The sequence below is a fragment of the Taudactylus pleione genome, unplaced genomic scaffold (genome assembly GCF_031769625.1).
Source record: "Taudactylus pleione unplaced genomic scaffold, aTauple2 ptg000061l, whole genome shotgun sequence".
Lineage (NCBI taxonomy): Eukaryota > Metazoa > Chordata > Amphibia > Anura > Myobatrachidae > Taudactylus > Taudactylus pleione.
Window position 1 is genome coordinate 13,686,058 of NW_028284463.1, and position 23,771 is coordinate 13,709,828.

General features: G+C 45.5%; 1 protein-coding gene across 3 annotated transcripts in view; it reads right to left on the reverse strand.

Annotated features, from left to right (window-relative positions):
• Positions 1-18,870, reverse strand: part of PKD1 (polycystin 1, transient receptor potential channel interacting) — a 151,613-nt gene extending 132,743 nt beyond the window's left edge. For all 3 annotated transcript variants that reach the window (XM_088464772.1, XM_088464770.1, XM_088464773.1), the window contains exon 1: positions 18,620-18,870. In XM_088464772.1, the coding sequence (XP_088320898.1) occupies positions 18,620-18,870 (251 nt within the window). The remainder of the gene's footprint in view (positions 1-18,619) is intronic.
• Between the last annotated feature and the right edge of the window lie 4,901 nt (positions 18,871-23,771).

Consider the following 23,771-nt stretch of genomic DNA (forward strand, 5'->3'; position numbering starts at 1 on the left):
GGGCCTTTTCCCAATTTCTAAGAAGGGAGCACTTTAGGAAAATATAACAATATGTGTTTTGGAAGCGTAAAGCTGCAGATTTCACTAGAATTACAGATAGACGAATAACCTACAAATTATTAGCGTAAAAAAAAAAATGAATTATTTTCTATAGGCAAATGTTTTTGTTTTTCTTTATAGCGCAGGAAATACGCTGAGCCACTGTACATCACAAACTAAATGGCTTTGGGTTTTAGTTGAATCTAGAGCGAAGAGAAGATCCTGCGGCCGCTGTTCAAGCATTGCTGGAAGTTGTAGTACAACAAAAGCCGGAAAGCTACAGTCTACCAAAGCACTGTAGAAGCACTTATACAGCTTTAGGAGAGTATGCATCCCCCCCTTCCCACATTAGTGTCTGTTACTAATGGAAACTGTGCTCCAGCTGTGGTTTTCCCCAGGCCCCTTTCATAATGTACCAGCAACGGTTCCAAAGGATTTTGGGAAAGGAGCATCAGCGTCACGCTGGTGTGTAGGTGGTATCCCTTAACCCATTCCTGCCCATGTGGATAAAGTACAATATCGGAATTATTTCCACAGGAGAGGAACGGACACCACTTGAACACCAGCCATATAAAAAGGATGAGGAAATCCGTATTTATGAGGCCTGGCGAGGCATGGCCGAAATTCAACAAAATGTTCAGACATAAAGTCGCCTGCAATTGCCTCTAAAAACACTTTGCCATGTTGTTTTTGAGACCCGCTGCGGTGACATCTGGCACCGTGGAATGTAGGGCTCAGAAGCGGCCCGGTCTCACCAAAGGAGGCGCACTTCTAGCTATGCGAATAACACCCGCTTCACTCCATCACAGAGTAAATGAAACTTTTTGATCTTATACGTTCTTCGGTCAAGAAAACACACTATCGTAGGTAATGATCTACAGTACTCGGTTACGGGATTCTGGAAAATAAAAAATAAAAATTCCCATCCATTACTTTATTTTCCCCGTAGTCGGGAAGCAATGACGCAGTTTCTAATTAAGGTCCGTATTCAATTAGAGGCAAAAAGCCTGTTTCAGAGGCAAAAACTTTCCATGCGCGTCCCCGTTTTTCGCCCTATTCAATTAATAAACAGGCGAAAACGGAAAGCGGCGAATGCGGAACAGGCGGAAAGTACTGTCAGAATTGGGGAAATCAGTTTGTACCCCAAAAAAGATGCACTGACATAGGGAAACAATGTAGATATGTACTAATAGCCCTAATAAGTGTGTTTGGGGTACTTAAGTAGTTTAAATTGCTTCTTATTAGCGTCTTTGCAAAAGTGGTGAAGAATGGCATAAAGCTGTATTTTTTGGTGAAAATAAGTAGTCCAGCCAAATTTGGGGTACTTGAAAATGGGCGCTAGCATAGAGTGAACTTTTCAAAAAACGTCAAAAACGCACCTGCGGCATGTACCTGCAATCCCAAAAACACCTGACCCATCCTTGCAGGCCCCCAAGAAGTCTATTTCGCTAGTTTTTATGCTTGTCACCCCACTTTTTTGCCCCCAAAACAGAAGTACTTTTTTTAGGGTGTTCTGAGGTATTTTTTTTATGATTTGTCTTTTGGGGGGCTGTCCCAAGGGTTCTGAGTCGTTTTCCCACGTTTGCACTCCAAAATAACGATTTTGCACTTTTTTTCACCTGCTATTCATAGGAGATACTTTTCTGCCTATTACATTGCATTGAGTTTCCGCTTAGGCAAAATCGTCCTGGAATTGAATATGGAGATACTTTAAAAACAGGCGGAAAGTCCGAACCCGCGGAAACTCTTCACCTCTAATTGGATCCGGCCTATTATGACTTATTCGGACCTCCCACTGCAGAGACGAGCAGCGCCAAAAGGTGAACGGCAGAAGTCCCGCCTTTATGTAATCGGTCGGACCCTGAGTATATAGAAAGTACCCCTCTTCCCCATCTAAAGTACAATTAACAAAGAAAGTTATTTAGACAAATACATTTTTAGAGAGTGGATAATCCCTTTAATGTGTGTGCACATTTGATTAATTATAGGCGGGATGTCGGTCTTCCACTGCCGGGCTCTGCTGTTTTGTCGGGCTGCCGCAGCCGGGATTCCAACTGCCGGTCATGCGGCAGCCGGCATTCCATACCGAATGCGCCAGTACCTGATAGGCAATGCCGTCTGTATATGGTGTTGCCTAATTGAAGCCTATGGCCGTGGTTTGCTCACGAGCTGGTTGATGGGCATGCAAGCGCTAAAGGACTTCAGGATGCAGTCAATAGGCCGGCAGTTGGCGGCTTCCCGACTCTCAAAGCCCAGCAGGGGACTAATGACAGGACTAGAGACTTACGTATGATCCCGCAATATGTCTGCAGCCATGTATGTAGCAATGCATCCACTCACAATCATCTTATTTATATCAGCTACCATTATTAAGCATTCTATGTACTAAGCCTTGGAGAGGGATAAAGTGGATGGAGATAAAGTACCAACCAATCAGCTGCTGTTATTTTATAAAAAAAACAGCCTACTGCCCGGGAGATGTATCAAGCCTTGGAGAGAGATAAACTACAAACCAATCAGCTTCTAGGTGTCATTTTGCTAGAAAAATGACAGAAGCCGATTTGTTGGTACTTTATTTCTCTCCACTTTACCTCTTTACAATGCTTGATACATCTCCCCCTGGGTGACCTTGCACCTTCTTAAGTGGACTTGCCTTCTTCACCCATGGAGGCAGCCATTTTGTGGGCTGAACCAATAGTCAATTCACCAGGAACCATGGCTATCACATTTTACTGAAGTATGGACGCTACAGTACATCCAACTTGTGGCGGAGAGGATCGGCGGTGCATTCGGACTGGTGTGGACCAGATTTAAAGGTGTCTTAAAATAGTCATGTTTTGCAATTTAGAAGACTGAGCAGAAAACGCATCACCTGGAGGTTAAGTGAGACCATTATAGTCTCCTCCATGAACTGTAACCTGTTCAGCGAGATCGTATTCTTCAGCGAGATCGTATCTGCATAATCTTACTTGCAATTCAGCGATGTTTAGAGCACAAGCTATTATTTTGAAAAAAAAAAAAAAAAAACCTTATTATGTATTATGATGAAAGGGTTCCTTGAAACTGATGCAAAGACCCAGAGACCCAAGTTTTGTAATTGGGAAGACAACATCCGTTCCACAGCTGAGCTAAGAACATCATCCATAGATCCAGGACTCAAGAGCCCAGCCCCCGGGAGTCTAGCTCTAGCTGTCCCGTAAGACGCTCAGCTGGAATAACGAGCAGGCTGGGTTAGGCCTGGAGTAGCGAGGAGTAAACATCTGTGGATTCCAGACACATTGGGTAAGAGATCAGATCCTCTCCTTCACATGCAGCTCGGAAAGCTTAAAACATACAGGCCTAGGTATATCAGCGAGAAGAGAAAGTCGTGGCCTGGAAGGGACCACCAAGGCATTGTGTCACCCCCCCTCCGTCACCACTGCAACACCCCCAACCTCCGCCACGGACTATCCTAATAGAGAAATACACGTTGTTATTAAGATATATAATACTTTTGCCGCTGTGTGCCACCCTGCAATTCCAATCAGTTTTCTGCTTTTGTTATGCGCGTCGTAGATATAAATATACCTCCTAACACTGGACCCATACCATCAACCCAAGCCACACCGATACCTCATCATGACTTGGCTTCCAATGTTAAGCCCATACATTCAGGACTTGAAAATCGGGACAACTCTGCAAAAATCCGGAGCGTCAGGCATCTGCGCTACAAACATCTAGCATATAAAACCTGTGTCTTCCCTGCAAGCTTAATATAGATTAATATGTGATACCTGCCCCCTTCCCGTGCTCCCAAGACCTGCATTATGTCTGCAGGTAGTATTACATTGGAGTTTGCCGACTTGTGTTACAGTAGCAAAACCAAGTGGTTCAGCCTGATGGGATTTGATAGGATTCTGCTATGGATCCATGGCAACCCTGCTTATTTGTCCAGCATTGGCCCCCGGGGAACCCAACATATCAGTGGTGAGGTGGTGTCACGCTGCGCTAATGACATCCCGACTCTCCAGTGCTAATCCGGATGTCTACACAATAATAGGACAGAGCGAGGGACTAGACTTCCAGATGTGTCCTCACTAGTCTTTGCTGCAGTCGCGCCAAAACAACCCCTCTCGAATCGCCCGGTACCGTGAGATTCTGCTGGCGCCGGGCACCTTTTCTTGACGGAAATGGGTCAAAGTTGCAATGTGACTAGAACGCACCAGAAGACCGTGTTGAATCATTTGATCATGATAATTCGCACACAGTGTCGCATGTCAAATTAATCAGCACAGTCTCCCGATGCGTCCTAGTCGCACCTGGCGCTAGCAGAGTAGCACGGGACCTGGCGGCTCACTCACGCCAGGCATACCACGTTGCATTGGCGTATTGGAGGCTAGACGAGCAAGGACACAGCTGTTTACACAAAAACAAACATGTACACGTGGCTTGCGCCAATGCTATCACATTACCATGTGGGTTAATCCTGGACTTCGCCATGCAAGGTGTGAACCAGCGGCGCAGGCATTGCCCACTTTCCCATCTCACATTTTAAAACATTTTGCACCGAAGAAATATAAATGATCCACTTTGGGATTTGGGACATGTGCGCACGGATATTGCTTCCATTGCAGCTGCATAGTGTTACCAGCCTCAGGACTAGATGGCAGCAGAAAGCTTGGGTAACAAACGCACCCTGCACATTTAAGTAGGCGCTCAATTGTAGATTTGGGGAATAGTAACTGTGATGGAGCCCACATTCCCCACCGTTACACCACAACTTACACTATTCAAGCCAACTACAGATAATCCACTGAAATGGGAATAACTGGTCAAACAGGAAAGGTTAGTACGCAATGTGTGTGGTGGGCATGGGGCCTGGAGTCAAGGTGGCTGGCGCCGCCCACCTGCGCCAAAACTAGGGTCTCTCAGTGTGGCTACTGGTGCCATATTTTTTAGGAAACCCATCACCAGCATCTGGCACTTTCCGTGCCATGGTCTTTGCTATCTTCTGCGCAGAAGCCGATGCCATAGCTCGGAAGCTCTCCTTGGGGCAGTTGGCAGACTGGGTATCCTGGCTTCCACAAAGAGCACTGAAAATATGGTGCTGGCGCCTGCATGGACGATAGCAAAGTCTCTTCTCTATCTTCTGCACAGGCATTGGCGCCATCTACCGGTGGTGGTGCACTGGCTTCTTGTCTGGCATTCAGGGAGGAACCTCTCATTCAATAAAATGTCACAGGACAGTCAAAACATTTGCCCAAGATCATAGATGTCTACGTACTAAGGGGTCTATTTACTAAGCCTTGGAGAGAGACAAAGTGGACAGAGACTAAGAGGGGTATTCAATATGGGAGTGAAAAGTCCGTGCTGGACATTTTGCTCCACATCGGAGATTTTCCTGGGATAAAGTATCGGGAGCGTGCCCGCTTTATCCCCGTATTCAATATAAGCTACGAAAACGGCAAACTGCGAAGTGGGATCTGCGTAAAAAAAGAATTTTTCCTTGAATAAATTGAAGGACCCACCTAAAGTTGTAAAAACATGGAGGATCACTATGGGTACCCCCGTTTTAGCCTGCAAATGAAAGTCGGGGATTTAAATTGCCGCAGCAGGTGTTTTTTCCCGACATTGAAGAAGTGATGCAGAAGAGCACTTAGGTTATTTTTTTCGTTTTTTTAAGTGGTCCCATCAAATTTGGGGTATATTGAAATGGGTACTAGCATATTTATATGTCCCTAAAGTAAGTTTTAAAAAATTCTGCAACTATGCACCTGCCGCTAATAGCCTATTGTAGAATACACCTGACGCATATTTGCAGAATAGCCCTGAACCTATTTCCCTATTTTTAAACACTTTTTTCCCAATTTTTTTTTTTTCGCCCCAATTTTTAAATTAATTTTTTGGGGTGTCCCTATTTTTTTTTTAAAACTTTTTTTGACAGTTATTTTTAAAATGTTATTTCCAGGGGTGCAGGCTATTTTTTTTAAGCCTGCACCCCTAAACCCCAATTCTGCAATTTTTTTTCGCCACCTATTCAGTGGTGAAAAGTTATCCCCGTTTTTTTTCAAAGACTTTTCGAACCTGCAAAAAGTCTTTGAAATTGAATACAGTGTAAAACCAAAAATGACATACTTTTTTGCGAAATTACATCATTTTTTGCGAAATTATCGCAAAAAATGACTTTTCGCTCCATATTGAATACCCCTATAAGTTCCAACCAATCAGCTCCTAACTGTCATTTTTCGAACACAGCCTGTAAGGTGACAGTTAGGAGCTGATTGGTTGGTACTTTATCTCCGTCCACTTGATCTCTCTCCATAGCTTATTACATAGAACCTAGGGATTTCTAAGGGATCAGAGTTGGGACAATGGGGGTAAACTTTCCCAGGGTGGAGGGGACGTGTATCTCCATCAAGTGGCAGCTTTAAATTGTCAACTGGGTAACAATAGTCTAACTACAATCAGAGGAAAAGGTCTGATATTTAAAACATATATAAATGTAGATAAAGGACCTCATTCAGAGGTGGTCGCCCAGGAGCGATCGGTAGCACCCAAAGTGAGCGCTCAGTCGCAACGCACATCGTAAGCGCGGAAACACCCACAACATTGAAAGCACACCTCCTATCTCTCCGGCCTAATTCAGAGTCGGTTGCAGGCGGCAACCTACGTCAGCACGATTAACACCTGTTACATTGTTAATTGCCTACAGACATCGGTTGAGGCAGAAACCATCGCCTGCACTCGCAATGCTTAGGGTAGACCCTGGGCTGCCTTTAGCACTACGAGCAGTAGCGTCGTTATTGTAACGAGATGACGTGTGTGATGACTCGCTCAGTAATATATGCACGCCCTTAAAACGCCCTTTTTGGAGGTCAGCCACGCCTGCGTCCGCACCACCACACCCCCGTTCACAAGCACCTTCCCCTGTAACCACCCACAAACGGCACGAAATGTCAATCTCAACTACGACCTCGTAGTGACTAACGAGCAAGAGGATTGCGGTTGGAAAGACAGGCTTGCGCACGCGCACTGCCACGTACACGCATGCGCAGTTGATAAAAACATCGCTCGCTACGGCCAATCGCACCGTGCGACCGCCTCTGAATGAGGTCCAAAGTCTACAAAGCACCCACACATAGATCTCTGCCAGACAGTGGCGTATGATGAGGTCAATGGCTGGGGAAGCGCACATGGAGAGGAGTCTGAGTGCTGGGAGCCTGTCTCACCCACTACTCACTGTAACTCTCCCCTCACTACACTAAGCTTCAGTGTCCATTGATTCTCCTAACTGCATCACTGTGTCTTCTCTGACTGAGCTCCGATCTCTAAACACAGCAGTGAACTTCCTGGTCACATGACACATCTAAGGTGTCCATCAGTGCTCAAGGCATGCCCACCTTTCTCAGAGGCATGCCTCAATGAGCTCTCTTTCTGTGCAGCTTACTGCCCGTGGTGAGGCCCCATCCCCAGCTCTGCAAGCAGTGTCTGACTATACAGAAGCGAGGCTGAGCTGTTGCTGCCTCACCTCTTGTCCCCCTGCAGTCCCAGGGAGCTCCACAAAGCTATGAGTGTTAACTATAAAAATGATTACAATAAACAAATGTTTATTAAGTTAGAAATATCTGTTTTGTATTATTCTATTAATTTTTATATAAAATTTCACGACTAAGACAGGGGAGACTATCTACCCTGACTGCACATCCCTGCTGCCAGACTCTGTGGGGTATATTTACTAAAATGCAGGTTTTTAGAAGTGGAGATGTTGCCCATAGCAACCAATCAGATTCTAGCTTTTTATCTTCTATAAGGTGCTAGATAAATATTAAGTAGAATCTGATTGGTTGCTATGGGCAACATCTACACTTCTAAAAATTTTCACTTTAGTTTATGTACCCCTGTGTGTGTGTTCTCAAAATCTGAAAGAAAAGGCCTATTTGGTACTCGCAGCATGTGGCCAGATCAGATGGGGCAATTTTAGCACGGCCGCATACACTGACAGATAACACAGTAGCCTGACAACATTTACCCAGACCAGATGCTGACAAATATCGGTGGCCTTTTTGGTTTCATACACTCCGAGTTATTTGAAGCACATTAAGCCTGAGACAGCCTGACAAAAACGCAGCTGGTGTTGGCATACAAAACCTTTACTTCCCTCTAAGCTGTCCAAAATTTTAATGTTTCTCGCTCAGAGAAATCCAAATCACAATAGTGGAAAGTGGAAAGCTCAAGGACAAAGGGTGACACAACCAGAGACAGAACGCAAACTGACCCGTTGCTGTCACATGCCGAGACAATCACAATAAATCACAAATGATTAACTCTTCTCCTCGTTACCTCACGTCAGCTCTTGCGGATTGTTGTATACTAATCTCCACCGAGAAATTGTGGATCAGTGAAATATAAGGTTATTTTTAAGCTATAAACAACTATAGTCCTCAGAGTGTTTCCATCTTTCCAACATTAATAGCACTTGACGCAGTGTAATTTTTGGAGCTGAACCAATTTTCCTAATGCAGTTAATTAGAAACCAGTGACATCGCTGACAGACTCGCTGGGCAATATTCATGGGACCTGACTAATATTAACCAGACACTGGTTCCTAGCGCATGGATAGGCTGCAATCCAGGGGTATATTTATAATGGCTGCAGGTGTGTGGTGCGGTGAGGGCGCCCCAGGACACAGGGGCATGTGTGCACTGCACACTCTGCACCCATATGTTTTATTACTTACCCCTCCGCTGGACAAAACACTTGAAAAATGTCTGCCGCGGCCATTTTCCCAGTGACCTGTGTACTCTCTAGTGCCCAGAGTCTACAGGTGCAGAACTGAGCACTGCTGGCCGCCAGAGAGAGAGGAGGGGGCCCGGACAGAGACACGGGCCCCGTCCGCTCTAGAAACGTCCCTGCTGTAATCTCATGAATATTAGTTATAACTAAACAAAAAAAAAAGGGATACTCTGGACACTGAAGGGGCATTTATATTAATATATTTTACAACGTCAAAATAAAATTATATCATTTATGTTTAGCGGCACCTTATTTGACAAATGTTTTATCTAATTTTTTTTTTTACATCAAGAAAATGAATGTAATATCTAAAATTGTTATCTATTACATTCTGAAAAAATGGAGAACAAATCCCATTTTTTTTTAATTATTATTATTTATTTACTTAAATTAGTAAAGTTAAAAAAAAATAGCAGCTTGCGCCTCAGAGGCCAAATGATTCTTCACACCACAGAAAAATAATGAAACAGCGCCTCCAGTGGTTAAAACTGGAATTGGAATTACATAATGGATTACACAATTGGTTCAGAAGCATCTCACAGACGACACTGTACTACACAAACTGAGTGAGGTATGCAGTAAATACATTATATTAAGCTCTAGGGACAAACAGAACATGTGCTTACACTGAAAGAAGTATATTAAGGGGTATATTTACTAAATTGGGGCAGCACAGACGGTGTAATGGTTAGCGTTACCGCATCACAGCACTGAGGTCGTGAGTTTGATTCCCACTATGGCCCTAACTGTGCAGAGTTTATATATTCTCACTGTGATTGCGTGAGTTTCCTCCGGGTGCTCCGGTTTCCTCCCACACTCAAAAAATATTCTGGAGGTTAATTGGCTCCCCACAAAAAATTGACCATAGTGTGTATGTGTGTGCACATGTGATAGGGAACATAGGGGCTGATTCAGAGCCGGACGCTCTGATCGAGCGCTCGGTCTGAATCAGGGCGGTTTTTTTGGGGGTTTTTTATGCGGCCTCCTGGCCACACGCATAGCGGTGGGTGACTACCCACAGCTATTGCGAGCGGCCAGGTTGATGGTCGAGATGGTCAAGACCATCGCGACCATCGGGCTTGCGACGAGACCCTTGTGGTAGGGTCTTGTGGCCGCAAGCCCCAGAGAGCTTCTGGCTCTAATAGAGCTGGAAGCTCTCCCACTGACATCACTGGTGATGTCAGTGGGGCCGCCCAAAAACTGCAGGTGTTCCTTCGGGAACGCCTACGTTTAGCCAGCCACCCCCCCTGCCCGCCTACCAAACGGGGCGAGCTGTCAATCACCATCGACAGCTCGCCCCCTTTGGTGCGAGACCCGGAGCGACGAAGCACCCATCGCTAGCCTGGTCTCGCACATGCGCACGACGGAGCCGGTTCCGTCATGCGCATGCCCAGTGGGCAAACATCGACCCGGTTTCGAGCGCTCAGCGCTTGCGACCGCGTCTGAATCAGGCCCATAGATTGTAAGCTCCACTGGGGCAGGGACAGATGTGAATGGTAAGATATTCTCTGTAAAACGCTGCGGAATATGTGTGCGCTATATATAAATAACTGGTAATAATAATAACAATAAATTCTGAGGTAAACAGAGTTCAGTAAGGGTGCGTTTAAGCAACTGCAGGCCGTGCGGACCAGCACGTAGGCATATGTACCCCTGTTAGAATGGACTACGCGTATGGCAGGTGCAAGTCGACTAAGGGGGGTGAGGATGCTCTACAGTAGAATTCTGGTGTTGCTGTTAACATCCTAACATTCTGATTGGCTACAGGTTGTTTTAGCCCCACCCATTTTGTCTTCTGCACCTCCCATTACGAAGAAGGGTTACTGACCTCACACACAAATAACAGGGTACAAAAATAAATGCCGTGATGCCGCTTACAGCAATCAAGCGACGAGAGTAATGAAAGACGGTTTATGACTGGTTGCCGTGGTTAAGAATACATGTTCTACTCACAATTATGTATTAAACAGGACGATGTATGTGTATTGTCATAATATATACATTTCTTCCACTGTCCATCTCACATTCATAGAAAAAAAACAAAATCTACATTTTAGGTTTACAATAAGAAATCTATGTATGTTCCAACGCCGGCCAAAATAACCCACATTTCTCCGGCCGACTGACAACAGATGTGCGGTTTCCCCGCCAAGCTACACGCAGTTAATACACAGAGAGGTGCGCTGGGCCCCAGCAGGACCCCGTCCAGCAACGTGAAAAAGATGCTCGGGGTGGCTGGCGCAGTGCGCAACAGACTGTTCCGACTGCACGGTACGCAACAGAGAGCCAGTGTTCAGTCAAGCTCACAGCATGTGGTGGGAGTACAATTCCTGATCAACCCTTTTACCTCTGACCTATGAACTATCTGGACTCGGAAAGTGGGAGCGAGATTCTGGGCCTGATTCAGCTTAGGTCGGAATTGCAGAGCCTCACGCAAACAGTTTTGTAATTCCGTCCTGGCAATTATGGTAATGCAGCAGGAGGCATCCAATGCTGCAATGTACAACGCAGCATCAGATAATCTGCGGGAACATCATCCGGCTAAGTGACCCAAGCCGCCCGCCGCGGGTGAGAGAAAGAGGCTAGGACAGTGGTTCCCAAACTGTGCGCCGTGGTGCCCTGGGGTGCCTCAGGCTGGTGGTCCAGCACCAAATCTTATTTATGGACAATGGCCCTGATTCAGACCCACTCGCGAGCGGCTGTCCGCTCGCAAGTGGGTCGATGTTCTGCACTGAGCATGCGCACGACAGAGGGAGCTCCGTCGTGCGCATGCGCCAGACGCGGCGAGCGAAGGACTTTCCTTCGCTCGTTGTGTCTGATCAAAGGGGGCGTGCTGTCGATGTTGATTGACAACACGCCCCCTTTGGGGGGCGTGCCGGGGGCGTGCCTCCCTGACGGGGGCGTTCCCACGGGAACGCCTCCCGTCAGAAGCCGGCCCACTGACATCACTAGTGATGTCAGTGGGAGTGATTTTGGCTCTGATAGAGCCAAAATCACTCCGGAGCTTGCGGTAGAAAACCTCAACCGCAGGCTCCGACTCGCAGTTTCGATGGTCGCGATGGTCACGACCATCGCGGCCATCAAACTGCACGCTCGTATAGGCTGTGGGTGGTGACCCACAGCTATACGAGCGTCCAGGAGGACGCTCCATTTTAATGGAGGGCGGCCCTTATTCAGAGCGTGCGCTCTGCTCAGAGCGTACGGCTCTGAATGAGGGCCAATGTCATGTAAATATGAGGACAAACAGAAGCTCAAACCTACCCACAACCACGTAACTGACCCTAAGGATGACAGGTAGCCAACATTTACTTCACTTTTCTACATTACTAAATTTTTTCTGAATTTCTCAATAAGAAAAGGTTTGGCTTAGGGGTGCCGTGAAAAAAATGCTGATACTCTAGGGCAGGCCTGGCCAACCTGTGGCTCTCCAGCTGTTGAGAAACTACAAATCCCAGCATGCCCTGCCACAGTTTTATCATTTCCTAACAGCAAAACCGTGGCAGTGCATGCTGGGACTTGTGGTTTCACAACAGCTGGAGAGCCTCAGGTTGGCCAGGCCTGCTCTAGGGCGTCGTGATTCAAAAACGTTTGGGAATCTCTGAGCTAGGAAATCTATGTTAGCCGGAGATCCTGGCCTCTTATCTCCCCTCCACATCTGCGACAAGGCTCCGTTTTGGGAAACGGAGGCCATCGCGGCCCTCTCCCCACCCACAATTGGCTGGAGATTGTCAATCACTGACATTCTGCTGTCGCTCTGTGTGGGAACACGCAGTACCTGTACCGCACGCACTGTTTAATCAGGCCCCCTGTCCACATTCAGGTGTGCACTCCCTTAAGGAGCAGCGGACACTAATATATACATGCCACTAACAGTTAAATTGAATGATCTGCCTTATCCTGCTACTCCCATTGCCGCACCTCATTACAAGAACATTGATGGAGATTTAAGCCAAAAATCTCTGCAAGGAAGGAGATTCCGCAGTGGTAAGTAGCCAGACCCACACATCCTACCTCCCCCCTGACCTGCACTTGCTAAGAAGATCCCACGCTTACGCCCAGCTTCTTTACATTAGCCCTACCTAACTGCAGGAAGTGGCCGTCTGGCGGTAATGCACAGATGAATTACAATATTACTTAGAGGATATCTCCACAAAAGCATGCTTCCCTTGCAGGTGTGTTTCATTAGTTCCACAGGAGTCATTAGATTGTAAGCTCCACAGGAGCAAAGAGCAATTTGAATGAATAAAGATTCACAGTTTGTACACGGCTGGGTATTGCAAAGCATCTATATAAATAAAGTACAATGATCATAAACCAATAGAGGACACCTATTAGGACATATACTGTACTTAACATACAATTGTAAGCTCAACAGTTTAGTGTGAGAAAAACTTGGCACCATTAGCAAGTGTGCTGTATATGTACTGGATCCGATTCATTCTCTCCACCCCGCTCTGCGTGTGAACCATTGATAGTAATTAGCCGTTTCGGTTTGTAAGCCAAAAATCCTAACACTGGGCAGAAATTGGTTGACTGGGAAAATGAAGAAAAATGAGCATTAAGCAGAATTTGATATATCCCCTTAAAATGTAGGTTCTGTTCCATCCTCCCTCTTCCTATCGACACTCCCTAAATTTACAAATTGACACATTCTGGGCTGCGGATGAGAAATTTACTGAGGAAATGGACAGGGATAGAATGGTCTCCAAAAATATGGCACAATGCAAAAAAAAAATACAGAATGTAAGTGACAGCATCATTCCCGGGCGCTGACATCGGAGGTCATCTTTACCAGCCGCAGTCCCCGGGATTCTGTGATGCTCTGCGGAAGGGGGTGTGGTTACGCAGGCCAATAGGAAGCGCCTCTGATTGGTCCATGTTGTCACAGTCCCTTTCGGCCGCCATATTAGTACTGCAGAAAATCAGCACAGCTGTAAGGGTGATGTTCCACATTAAGGGGTCTATTTACTAAGCAGTGTTAGGAGACAGCGTGAAAAGTGATAAGGTGCCAGCCAATCAGTTCCCAACTGTCATCTCACAGGCTGTGTTTGAAAAATGACAGTTGGGAGCTGATTGGCTGGTACCTTATCACTTTTCACTCTGTCTCCTAACACTGCTTAGTAAATAGACCCCTAGGACTTTTTTTTCTTCTTCATGTCATTCACTGACTAGCAGAACAGTAAAAGTCGCTTCCCTTTATCCCCCTCCATTACGGACATGCAGCCAGGGGTCTGTAACCCATAGCAACCAATCAGGAGTTTGCTCTCATTTCCGAAGATTCAGTAGAACAATTACATAATCTGATTGGTTAACAAATGGATGATAAATACACAGCTAGAACGTATAACGGGTTATTAGAGATTTGTCCTTTTTTTTTAACCTCTGTAAATCAGTGAGGACCAGCAGGTGGCCCTAAGGCAGCATGCGGGCCCCTGATCCTTATCCTGTGGCACCTAGATCCTTCCTGTTCTATGTTATAGCTTTTTGATACTATTGTAAAAAATCCCTGCTGATATGTTACAACAGATCGATGTCTCTTTGCTTAAATGTATTAATTATTTATTGATTAATTAATATAGCGCAGACATATTCTGCAGCGCATTACAAATAATAGTTTGGCCATTGAAATCAGTCTCAGACATTTTTTTATTGTTATTTCAATGAGATTCTTTAAAGAACCCCCTCCCCAAACTGCAGTAGCCGAAATTTCAGATTTCAGGGTCAAGGCCACCATCCAACATATGAACAGTAATACCAACAAAATAACTATTCAGATATTGTATCATTCTATACTTGTAGTGTCAGACGCTTTTACATAATCATCGCCAAGTATTTTGTTACATAAGTTTGCTAGCTGTATTGCATGGATGTTATTCTGTTGGCAAGTCTTTGCAAAACGGGTTCCAAAATACCTCTGAATTTATAGCCCCAGCACCTCTTCCTTTTCCAGTTCCCGCGGCCAAAATAGAGGCGAAATATCCTCCGCTTCCAGGATTAAGAACCAGTTCACATATTAGCATTTCCCATCTGAATGTCACGCCGTTTGCCCGCATGAATGCCAGATGAAAAACAGGACAATTCCTGTGCATTGGTCAGTATTGCTGGTGCCACTAGGAATATGAATGCGTTTGTGGAAGTAAAATAGCTTTGTCATATGTAGATAGATGTTGTTACAGTTACACACACACACAATCAATTAGTAACACATGATCATTACTGTGAAGATCTAATCAGCCAATCATATGTGAAAGCAACTAAATGCATAAAGGCACGCATACATGGTCAAGAGGTTCAGTTGTTGTTCAAACCAACACTAAAACTGGGAAGAGTGATATATTATTAGGATTATAATCATCCTTTATTTTTAAGGCACCACAAAGTTTCTACAGCGCCTTACTGGGTATTTACAGAGTAAAACTAAAACATGACCTATCAATTCTAAAGAGCACTGGAAGGAAGGACAGTGCTAAGGAGGTACATGAGGATGGAGGGTCCTGCCTGTCAGAGATTACATGCTAAGAGGAGGGGTGAACAGCTGGAGAGTGAAATGGGGAGAAGAGAAGGACAGGAGAGGAGAGAAGAGTGGACACTTAGGAGGAGGGATGGAAGGCTTTTATATGAAGGTGACTTTTGAGTTAACGTTTCAAGCGGTTGAGACTCACGAGAAGTATGACTTGGTGAGACATTGAGTTCCAGCGGAGAAGGGACATTGCCCACGGAATGATTGCTGGTGCCAGATAGGCTGGACTGGGTATCTCAGAAACTGCTGATCTCCTGGGATTATTATGAACAACAGTCTCTAGAATTTACAGAGAACACCTGATTAATGTGAAAAGGTCAAAGGAGAATGGCCAGACTGGTCAATGCTGACAGGATGGAGACAACAGGTCAACTAACCATGCACTACACCAGTAGTATGGAGGACAGCACTTCCGGATGACCAGCACGTTGAACCTTGAAGTGGATGGGCTACAGCAGCAGAAGACCAAACAAAGTTTCACTGCTTTCAGCTAAGAACAGGAAACGGAGACTACAGTGGGCACAGCGTCACCAACACTGGACAGATAAAGATGGGAAATAGGTTGTCTGGTCTGACAAATCATGATTTCTGCTGTAACATGTAGATGGTGGGGTCAGAGTCCTAAACAACATGGATCCATCTTGCCAAGAGGCAGAAGATCAGGCTTGTGGTGGTGGTGGCGGTGTACTGATGAGTGGGAGGTTTCTTTTGCACACATTAGACCCCATAATACCCATCTACCTTGGTACTATTGCAGACCATGTGCATCCGTAATCAGACACAGTCGACAAATCTCCAGCAGGAGAAGGCGCCATGTCACACAGCACACGTCAGCTCAAGCTGGTTCCATAAACAAGACTATGAGCTCAGTGTACACCAATGATCTCCAAAGCCACCAGATGTCAGTACAATAGGGCACGTCTAGGACGTGTTGGAACGGGGGATACACAGTATGAATGTGCATCCGATACATCTGGAGCAACTTAATGAAGCCATCATGTCACCGTGAGCCATGATCTCTAAGTAATATTTCCAGCACCTTGCCATTACTCCTTTTACACCAAAATCCTGGGTTTGGCCCGTGATTTGGAACATGGTTCCAACATGGGCGAGACTTGGGACAGACCCCTTTTAGACTGCAGCTCCAACCCGGGTTATTCCGGGGTCAGCGGCATTTACGCTGCACACGGGTGCAGTGGTTCTCTCCTGCTGGCGCTTGGAGAAGACCTCATCTCCAAGCGCTGAGGATCTGCGCCTTCCTATGCTGTGAATGGAACCTGGGCTGGATGACCTGGGTCACCCGTTCACACTGCAGGGTAACACGGGCTGTTCCTCGACCTGGGAATCCAAACCTGGCCCCTTTTACACTGAGCCGTGACTCCGGGTTGGCACGGCAATAACCTGGGTTATTTGGTCAGTCAAGTACCATTGGAGTGGGGGGAGTGGTGAGGAAATACCCACAGCAACCAGCTTCTACCTATATCTGATGTAATGATGTCATTCTTCAGGAATTTGTTTTTAAAGATCTCCTTGGCGTTCACACAGCACAGACAGCTGGCAACTTCTTGCCCGTCGGCTACTGCTGCCTCTACATGGCAGTGATGGGCCTGGCGAGTGGTGCAGGAAAAAGCTGTCACTGCCCGGCACCATCCTCCCAGACTGGAAACGTAGATTTCACTCCCCAACTTCCCGGCTGCTAAGTTAAGAACCAGCTACATACTGGTCCTTCCCGTTCCCCGCCATCTTGGCGGCCATTTAAAAATGGTGAGTGACATAGACTTGTATGTGCTATAATATGGAAACAGCAAAGCACTATGAAAAACGTACATTGAAGAGAAAAGCAGCCGGTAAGTGAGGATATATGGATTAGCCGTGACCTCCGCTTTAAAAGACTTACCTAGCACCGCAGGCACCCAGGGAACGGGTTTCCTTTAATGTGTTGCATAAGTTGTACTGGAGGGAGATGTATCAAACCTGCAGGAGAGATGAAGTGGAGACATTGCCCATACCAACCAATCAGCTTCTAACAGCCTTCTAAGCCGATTGGTTGCTATTGACAATTTCACCACTATAATCTCTCTTGAAGATTTGAAACATCTCCCCCAGTAAGACCACAGGCAGGCAGCTATAGGTGACCACCCCATGGAAAAGCCCCACTCGCTGCTACTGCTGGAAAGACTTTACAGGTTGCAGCTGGGAGATCCTCGGCTTGTATTCCTTCAGTGCACATTTACACATAGTTCACATTCTTCTTCCCAGTTTCCATGGCGAGAATGCAACGGGATAAAACGGTCAGGGAGTTTTCATCAGTTAGAGAAAAAAGATCTTACAGGAAAAGGCTTACATTTTTTTTAAAAAGGAATCAAAGCACAAACTATTGCTGGACCTCTGAGGACAGGACAGTCCATACAATGAGGATGGCTCTCTCTTCATTTGCAGGGTCAAGGCTGGTGGTGGCATCTCAGCCGTCATTGGGGTTGCTGCTGTCTATGGCATACAAAAAATTTGTAACAGGCCTAATATATATATATATAGTTATATACATACATCTTCTTACCCATACATCTGTCTGTTATTACCCAGTTTTGTTCTATTAATGTTCACAATTGTAAAGCGCATCGGAATATGCTGCCCTATATAAGAAACTGTTAATAAATTATATATTTTATATATATATATATATATATATATATAAATTAGGAAACACGGCATTGGCTCTGTACATGGCACTTGGGCAGCTGGCATTCTGCCACTTAAACTTTTCTGCAAAATGTAAAAAAAATATATAAAAAATAAAAATAGCTGTAAATCGACCTACAATTTAGAAAATAAAAGTGGTCACGTAAAAGACAGCGAGCGGGATGGCGCAATTTCATGGCGACCAGGTTGGCATCTCATTGGCAAACTTCTCCTGGTGACACAACAGCCCTGATTATTGGACAGGAAATTCCAGGAGGATGGATAACGTCACATAAAGCGCCTCAGAAGTGTGGTTACCACCCTGTCATCCTAGCATGCATAGAGGATGATGACAGGTCTCATTAACCCTTCCTATAAAGCAACAATGACTATAATAATAATAATAATAATAGTATTAGTAGTAATAGTAGCCTCAGCAGCAGTGTGTGCAGGCACAAGTCTCAGAACTAAGTGACAACAAGAATTAAAAAGTTTGACAAACTTTGCAGGGTACACTAAAAGTTTGACAATGACTCCTGAGAAGTGAGAACCCATGAGGGCTATTATTGGGGGGCAGAGTATAGAGTGGACGGGGTCTTATATACTCACAGGACGGTGACATTGGCAGGAACAGTCTCCAGCTGCAGCAGCCCCGCACCCGAGCAGTTCACCAGGCACGAGTCGTTGCCACACGAGCAGTTGCCCGGGCAGGGCTGGCACCATCCCGAGTCTGCCCCCAATCCGAGCCCCAGCAGGAGCCCAGCGGCGAGAAGGAAGAGGGGGCAGAGCCGCAGTCCCAGGGTAGGGGGGGAGGCGCCATCTTTTCTTAGGGCTTCAGCCTGGCCATTTCCAAAATGCATAGCTCACTCACATCGCATGGGATCCCCTTGCTGCCGCCCCCCACACAGCATGCAGCAGCACAGACCTCCCCCCACACACAGTCCCCGCTGCTGTCCTATGCTGCAGGGAGCACTCTCATCATCCTCCCAGGGAGCTGTCTCTCTGTCTGGATTCTTGTAGCCTGCTCTGTGTCTCCTGTAGGGGAGGGAGGGGAGCTTGCAGTACCCAGCTTGGGGCGCTAGGTGGCGCCGGATAGGAAAGATCACTTTCCCATCCTGACAATTCCACACAGGGACGCTAGATGGCGCTAGGGATAAATCGCCCTTTGTTTAACTTACAGCGCATAATTAATAAGAAAAAATAAATAAATTTGGTTATATTTTTAGAACTATCACACACAAGTAAAATAAAAAAAAGTCTTAAAGGATGAGTTATTTACTCATCACCACAGCACAAGTTATTTATTCATCGTGAAACAGTCATCCTCTAGGATTATGTTAAATAATAATAACAACCAAAATAATAATAATAATAATAATAATAATAATAATAATAATAATTAATAATAATAATAATAAATATTACTATTTTTGTGAGCTGTGATGAGTTCTTACATTTATTTATTTTTTTTGTTACTCATTGCCTTTTTTTGTCATTTCATTGGCTTTAAATGTTAAATAAGTGTTGCAAATAAAATAAAGTTTGAAAAAACAGACATTAAAAAATAAATAAATAATTAATAAAATAAATAAATAACTCCAGGTTGTATGTCTGTATTTTGGGTTGCATCCATGCACCTATGTACAACTTACATTAGAGCACAAACTTTTATGCAGAGCAAAGACATGCTCATTTTCCACATACAATATATAGATGCGTTACACTATGCAGCTCCTCCGCGCACGGTAGTTAGAGCAATGCGTAGCCGTATTTCCCCTGAATATAGCACAGCGTCCATCTGATATTCTACCCGATTGTATTACTTTGTGATGTGTATGAGGTATTTACCCTACTTAACTGTCTATTATAATATTGTCAGCTCATTCTGAAGAATGAATATTATATATGTAAAAAGAAATACAATCTGATTTTAGAGGAATCTAAATTGTATTAACACCAATACGTAAATGAAAACTATTAGAAAAAAATAAACAATGACATCTATAATAATAACACACACTAATCTGGCACAGGCTGCACATTAGCAGTTATAATATAAAAGAAAATTGCTGTTTATAGGACCAAAAAAGGGGGGCTTCAAATGCTCCCAAAAACTTGAATCTTAAAAACAATGGGCCTGATTCAGAGGCGCTCGCTGTTTGCGAACACTTGCTCTGAATCAGGGCGTTATTTTCTTGTTTGTTTCGGCCTCCAGGCCGCTCGCAAAGCCCCGGAGCGAGCGGAAGTGACACATTCGGTGCGACCAGAACTTGTCATTTGCGTTCCACCTCATATCCCGGAACTGGTCATAATCCCGAGAGCAGGGGAATGACCACTTCCGGGATACGATGTGGAACGCAAATGGACACTTCTGGTCGCACCGAGTGTGTCACTTCCGGTCGCAGAGGCGGGAATCGGGAGTGCCACCTGAGGGAAGTTTGTTTGAATGTAACAGTGGTATAATTGAAATGCCACTATGCTTCTGATGAAGGAATTATTCTGAAACGTGTTAAGCATCCGGTGGCTGTTACCTGAACTGTGGGGTCCCCTTGCTGGTAACTATCTTGTGGGGATTGTTACCTTGTGGAATTTGCACCTAAAGACCATTTGGACACTCTAAAGCAAGAAGTAGGAGGAACCCTACTTTAACCACTTGGAGTGGTGATATGCTTTTATCATTATTACTTTTGTGAGTGTGATGTGTTAATAAATTGTTATCCGTGTGTCCAACAATGCCTGTCTCTGTTTACTTTTGAGAAATTGTTCTGATATATTGGGAGTGGATGAAAGGTATATGTAGAAAGATACAGTGGCAACAAAAGAAAAAGAGCAAGTTTTGGAACATGGGAAATTGTCCTATATACTGTAACAAAAGGAAAGTCAAAATCTTACCTTTATTTTCATTGGATACGTTAAACTTCTCTAAAGGAACTGTGGGTCTCATTCAGACCCGGTCGCAAGCGCTGAGCGCTCGCAACCGGGTCGGTGTTAAGGCACTGCGTATGCCCATCGGCCCTACTGCGCGTACGCAGTAGGGCCGATGGAGTAGGCTCCGGAGAGAGAAATTCTCTCGCTCCGGAGCGCACTACAAAAGGGGCGGCTGTCGATATTGATCGACAGCTCGCCCCGTTTTGTAGGCGGGGTGGGGGATGGCTACACAAACAGAGGCGTTCCTGACAGAACGTCTGCCGGTTTGTGGGCGGCCGCACTGACATCAGCAGTGAAGTCAGTGGGGAGCTTCCTGCTCGATGAGAGCAGGAAGCTCCCTGGGGCTTGCGGTTGCCGAGACCCAACCTTAGGCTCTCGTCACAAGCCTCGATGGTTGCGATGGTCTTGACCATCGCGACCATCACCCTGGTCGGTCGCTGAAGCTGTAAGTGGTAACCCACAGCTTGGCTAGCGACCAGGAGGCCGCACTAAAATAAACATAAACAAGCGGCCGCCCTCATTCAGCACGTGCGCTCGCTTCTTGCGAGCGCCTCTGAATGAAGGCCAGTGTTTAGCGCTATTATGGGACATTGGGCCTGATTCAGAGCCGAACACTCTGACCAGAGCGCTCACTCTGAATCAGGGCCCTCCTCCATGAAAATGGAGCATCCTCCTGGACGCTCGCATAGCTGTGGGTGGCCACCAACAGCTTATGCGAGCGTCCATGATGATGGTCGTGATGGTCAAGACCATCATGACCATCGGGCTTGCGACGGAGACCCTGCGGTAGGGTCTCGCTGCCGCAAGCCCTGGAGTGATTTTGGCTCTATCAGAGCCAAAATCACTCCCACTGACATCACTAGTGATGTCAGTGGGGCCGGCTTCAGACGGTAGGCGTTCCCATGGGAACGCCTCCATCTGGCAGCCATGCCCCCGGCACGCCCACCAAAGGGGGCGTGCTGTCAATCAACATCGACAGCACGCCCCCTTTGGTGCGAGACCCGGAGCGATGGAGAGCCCGTCGCTATCCGGGTCTCGTGCATGCGCACGACGGAGCTCCCTCCGTCGTGCGCATGCACAGTGGGGCAACATCGACCCGCTTGCGAGCGTCCTGCGCTCGCAAGCAGGTCTGAATGACCCCCATTGTTTTTAAGATGCACATTAACAGTATAAGAGCATTCTGCTATTGGGCCCATGAGATTTGCTTTCCTGTTTAGAGACTGTTCTTATTCTGCTTCTATATCATCCACATGTGCAGCATCTGTAAAGGAGACAAGATGCACCCGCCTCTGCGAGTTCCCCCAGGTAGTTAGCGCATTTCCAAGCAAAGACTAACGATACTCGATCAGAACCTCTATACACATCTGTCTATACCTTCTGAGGATGACGCTAATTTGCGTACGCAGTCATACCATAAATAAAGACTTAGACGTGGAATCTGTGGTTCCAAAGCACAAGTGTTATTCGGGTAAAAGTTCAGACAGTTACACGCAATTGATCTAGACACAATTTAGGCGCAAAAGGAAATTATACAGACCCAAGTACAGTATACATACGCAGCGCTTCCATACCCGGAGATAGGCATCAGCAAGAGACCCCTAGTCATTCAGCATTCAGCACGAAGACTGAGAACCAGCATTCGTGCACACATATTTATACCCCCCCAGAATAAACAGGTCAATAGGGAAGTTTGTTGCTGATGTCATTGGTTCCCAGGGGAGAAGCATCTGTTACAGCACATTTAACAGGCTGGTTCAAATAGACTCTCCCTGCCTCTAACAGCTGGGGATCTTCCTCTTCCCGCCCCCTGAAACATCCTAACAGTTGTTCATGAAATATACATTTTGTTGCTTGTAGGCTCTGCGATCCATAACTTGAGTTTGCATGATGCGACCTCCCCACCGATAACACCAGAATACTGTAAAAAGAGTACACATCAGTACAAGACCAAACACGGCTTGTTTAGCATGTATAATACCTTAGCTATCAAATACATTTATTTCTCAGCATTTAAACTAACTGAACCAACTTAAATCATACACTTTAAAGCTTATTGAACCTTATGTGTGAATATGTAATGTGTGGGTATTCAGGGTTTGATATAAGGATGCTAGTTAACTTGGGGCAGATGCGTGCGCATAAAACTAATAAAACAGCGGTTTCATACAAAGTCTATGCATTCAATAATTTGCGACTAGTTAACAGCGCCAATGTGTGTATGAGAAATGATGAAAAATGCAATCGCATGGCGGTAATAGTATCATCGCCACATGTACTAAAATGTGAGTTTATCTACAATGGCGCTTAGGCGGCCATTCGCAAAATGGCGTCTTGCGATCTCATTTTCAAGATGGCGTCTTGCGGCCAGTTGCAAGATGGCGTCGTCGCGATTACATTTTAAACTGAACTTGTCTCAGCCAATTATTCAGCTTCGGCAGTCCACCCTTTGATAGCACACAACATGCTATCACAATCTGCTATTAGAATTTAATTTAGGCTTACATTTACATATTATCTGGTGTTATTATGGGATGGCACAAGGTGGTTCTTAGTCCATCAATAATGTGTCCCTGGGTGGGGACATAAAACTACTATTATACGCACACCGTGGATCTTGGAAGATCATGTGAAAGGTGTGGGAATGCATCAGTCTTATAAAAGCAGTCTTGAAGGGGAATTGAGACTTTACATTATCTGAGGTATTCTATGAATAACATTTCAATAATACATTCTATGCCTGTCTAAATATAATACATTAAATAAAGGTGTTTCCTAGCTCAGAGTTGTAATGCAGTTCTGTATTTACCTCGGTATTCATACTGGCCACCATCAT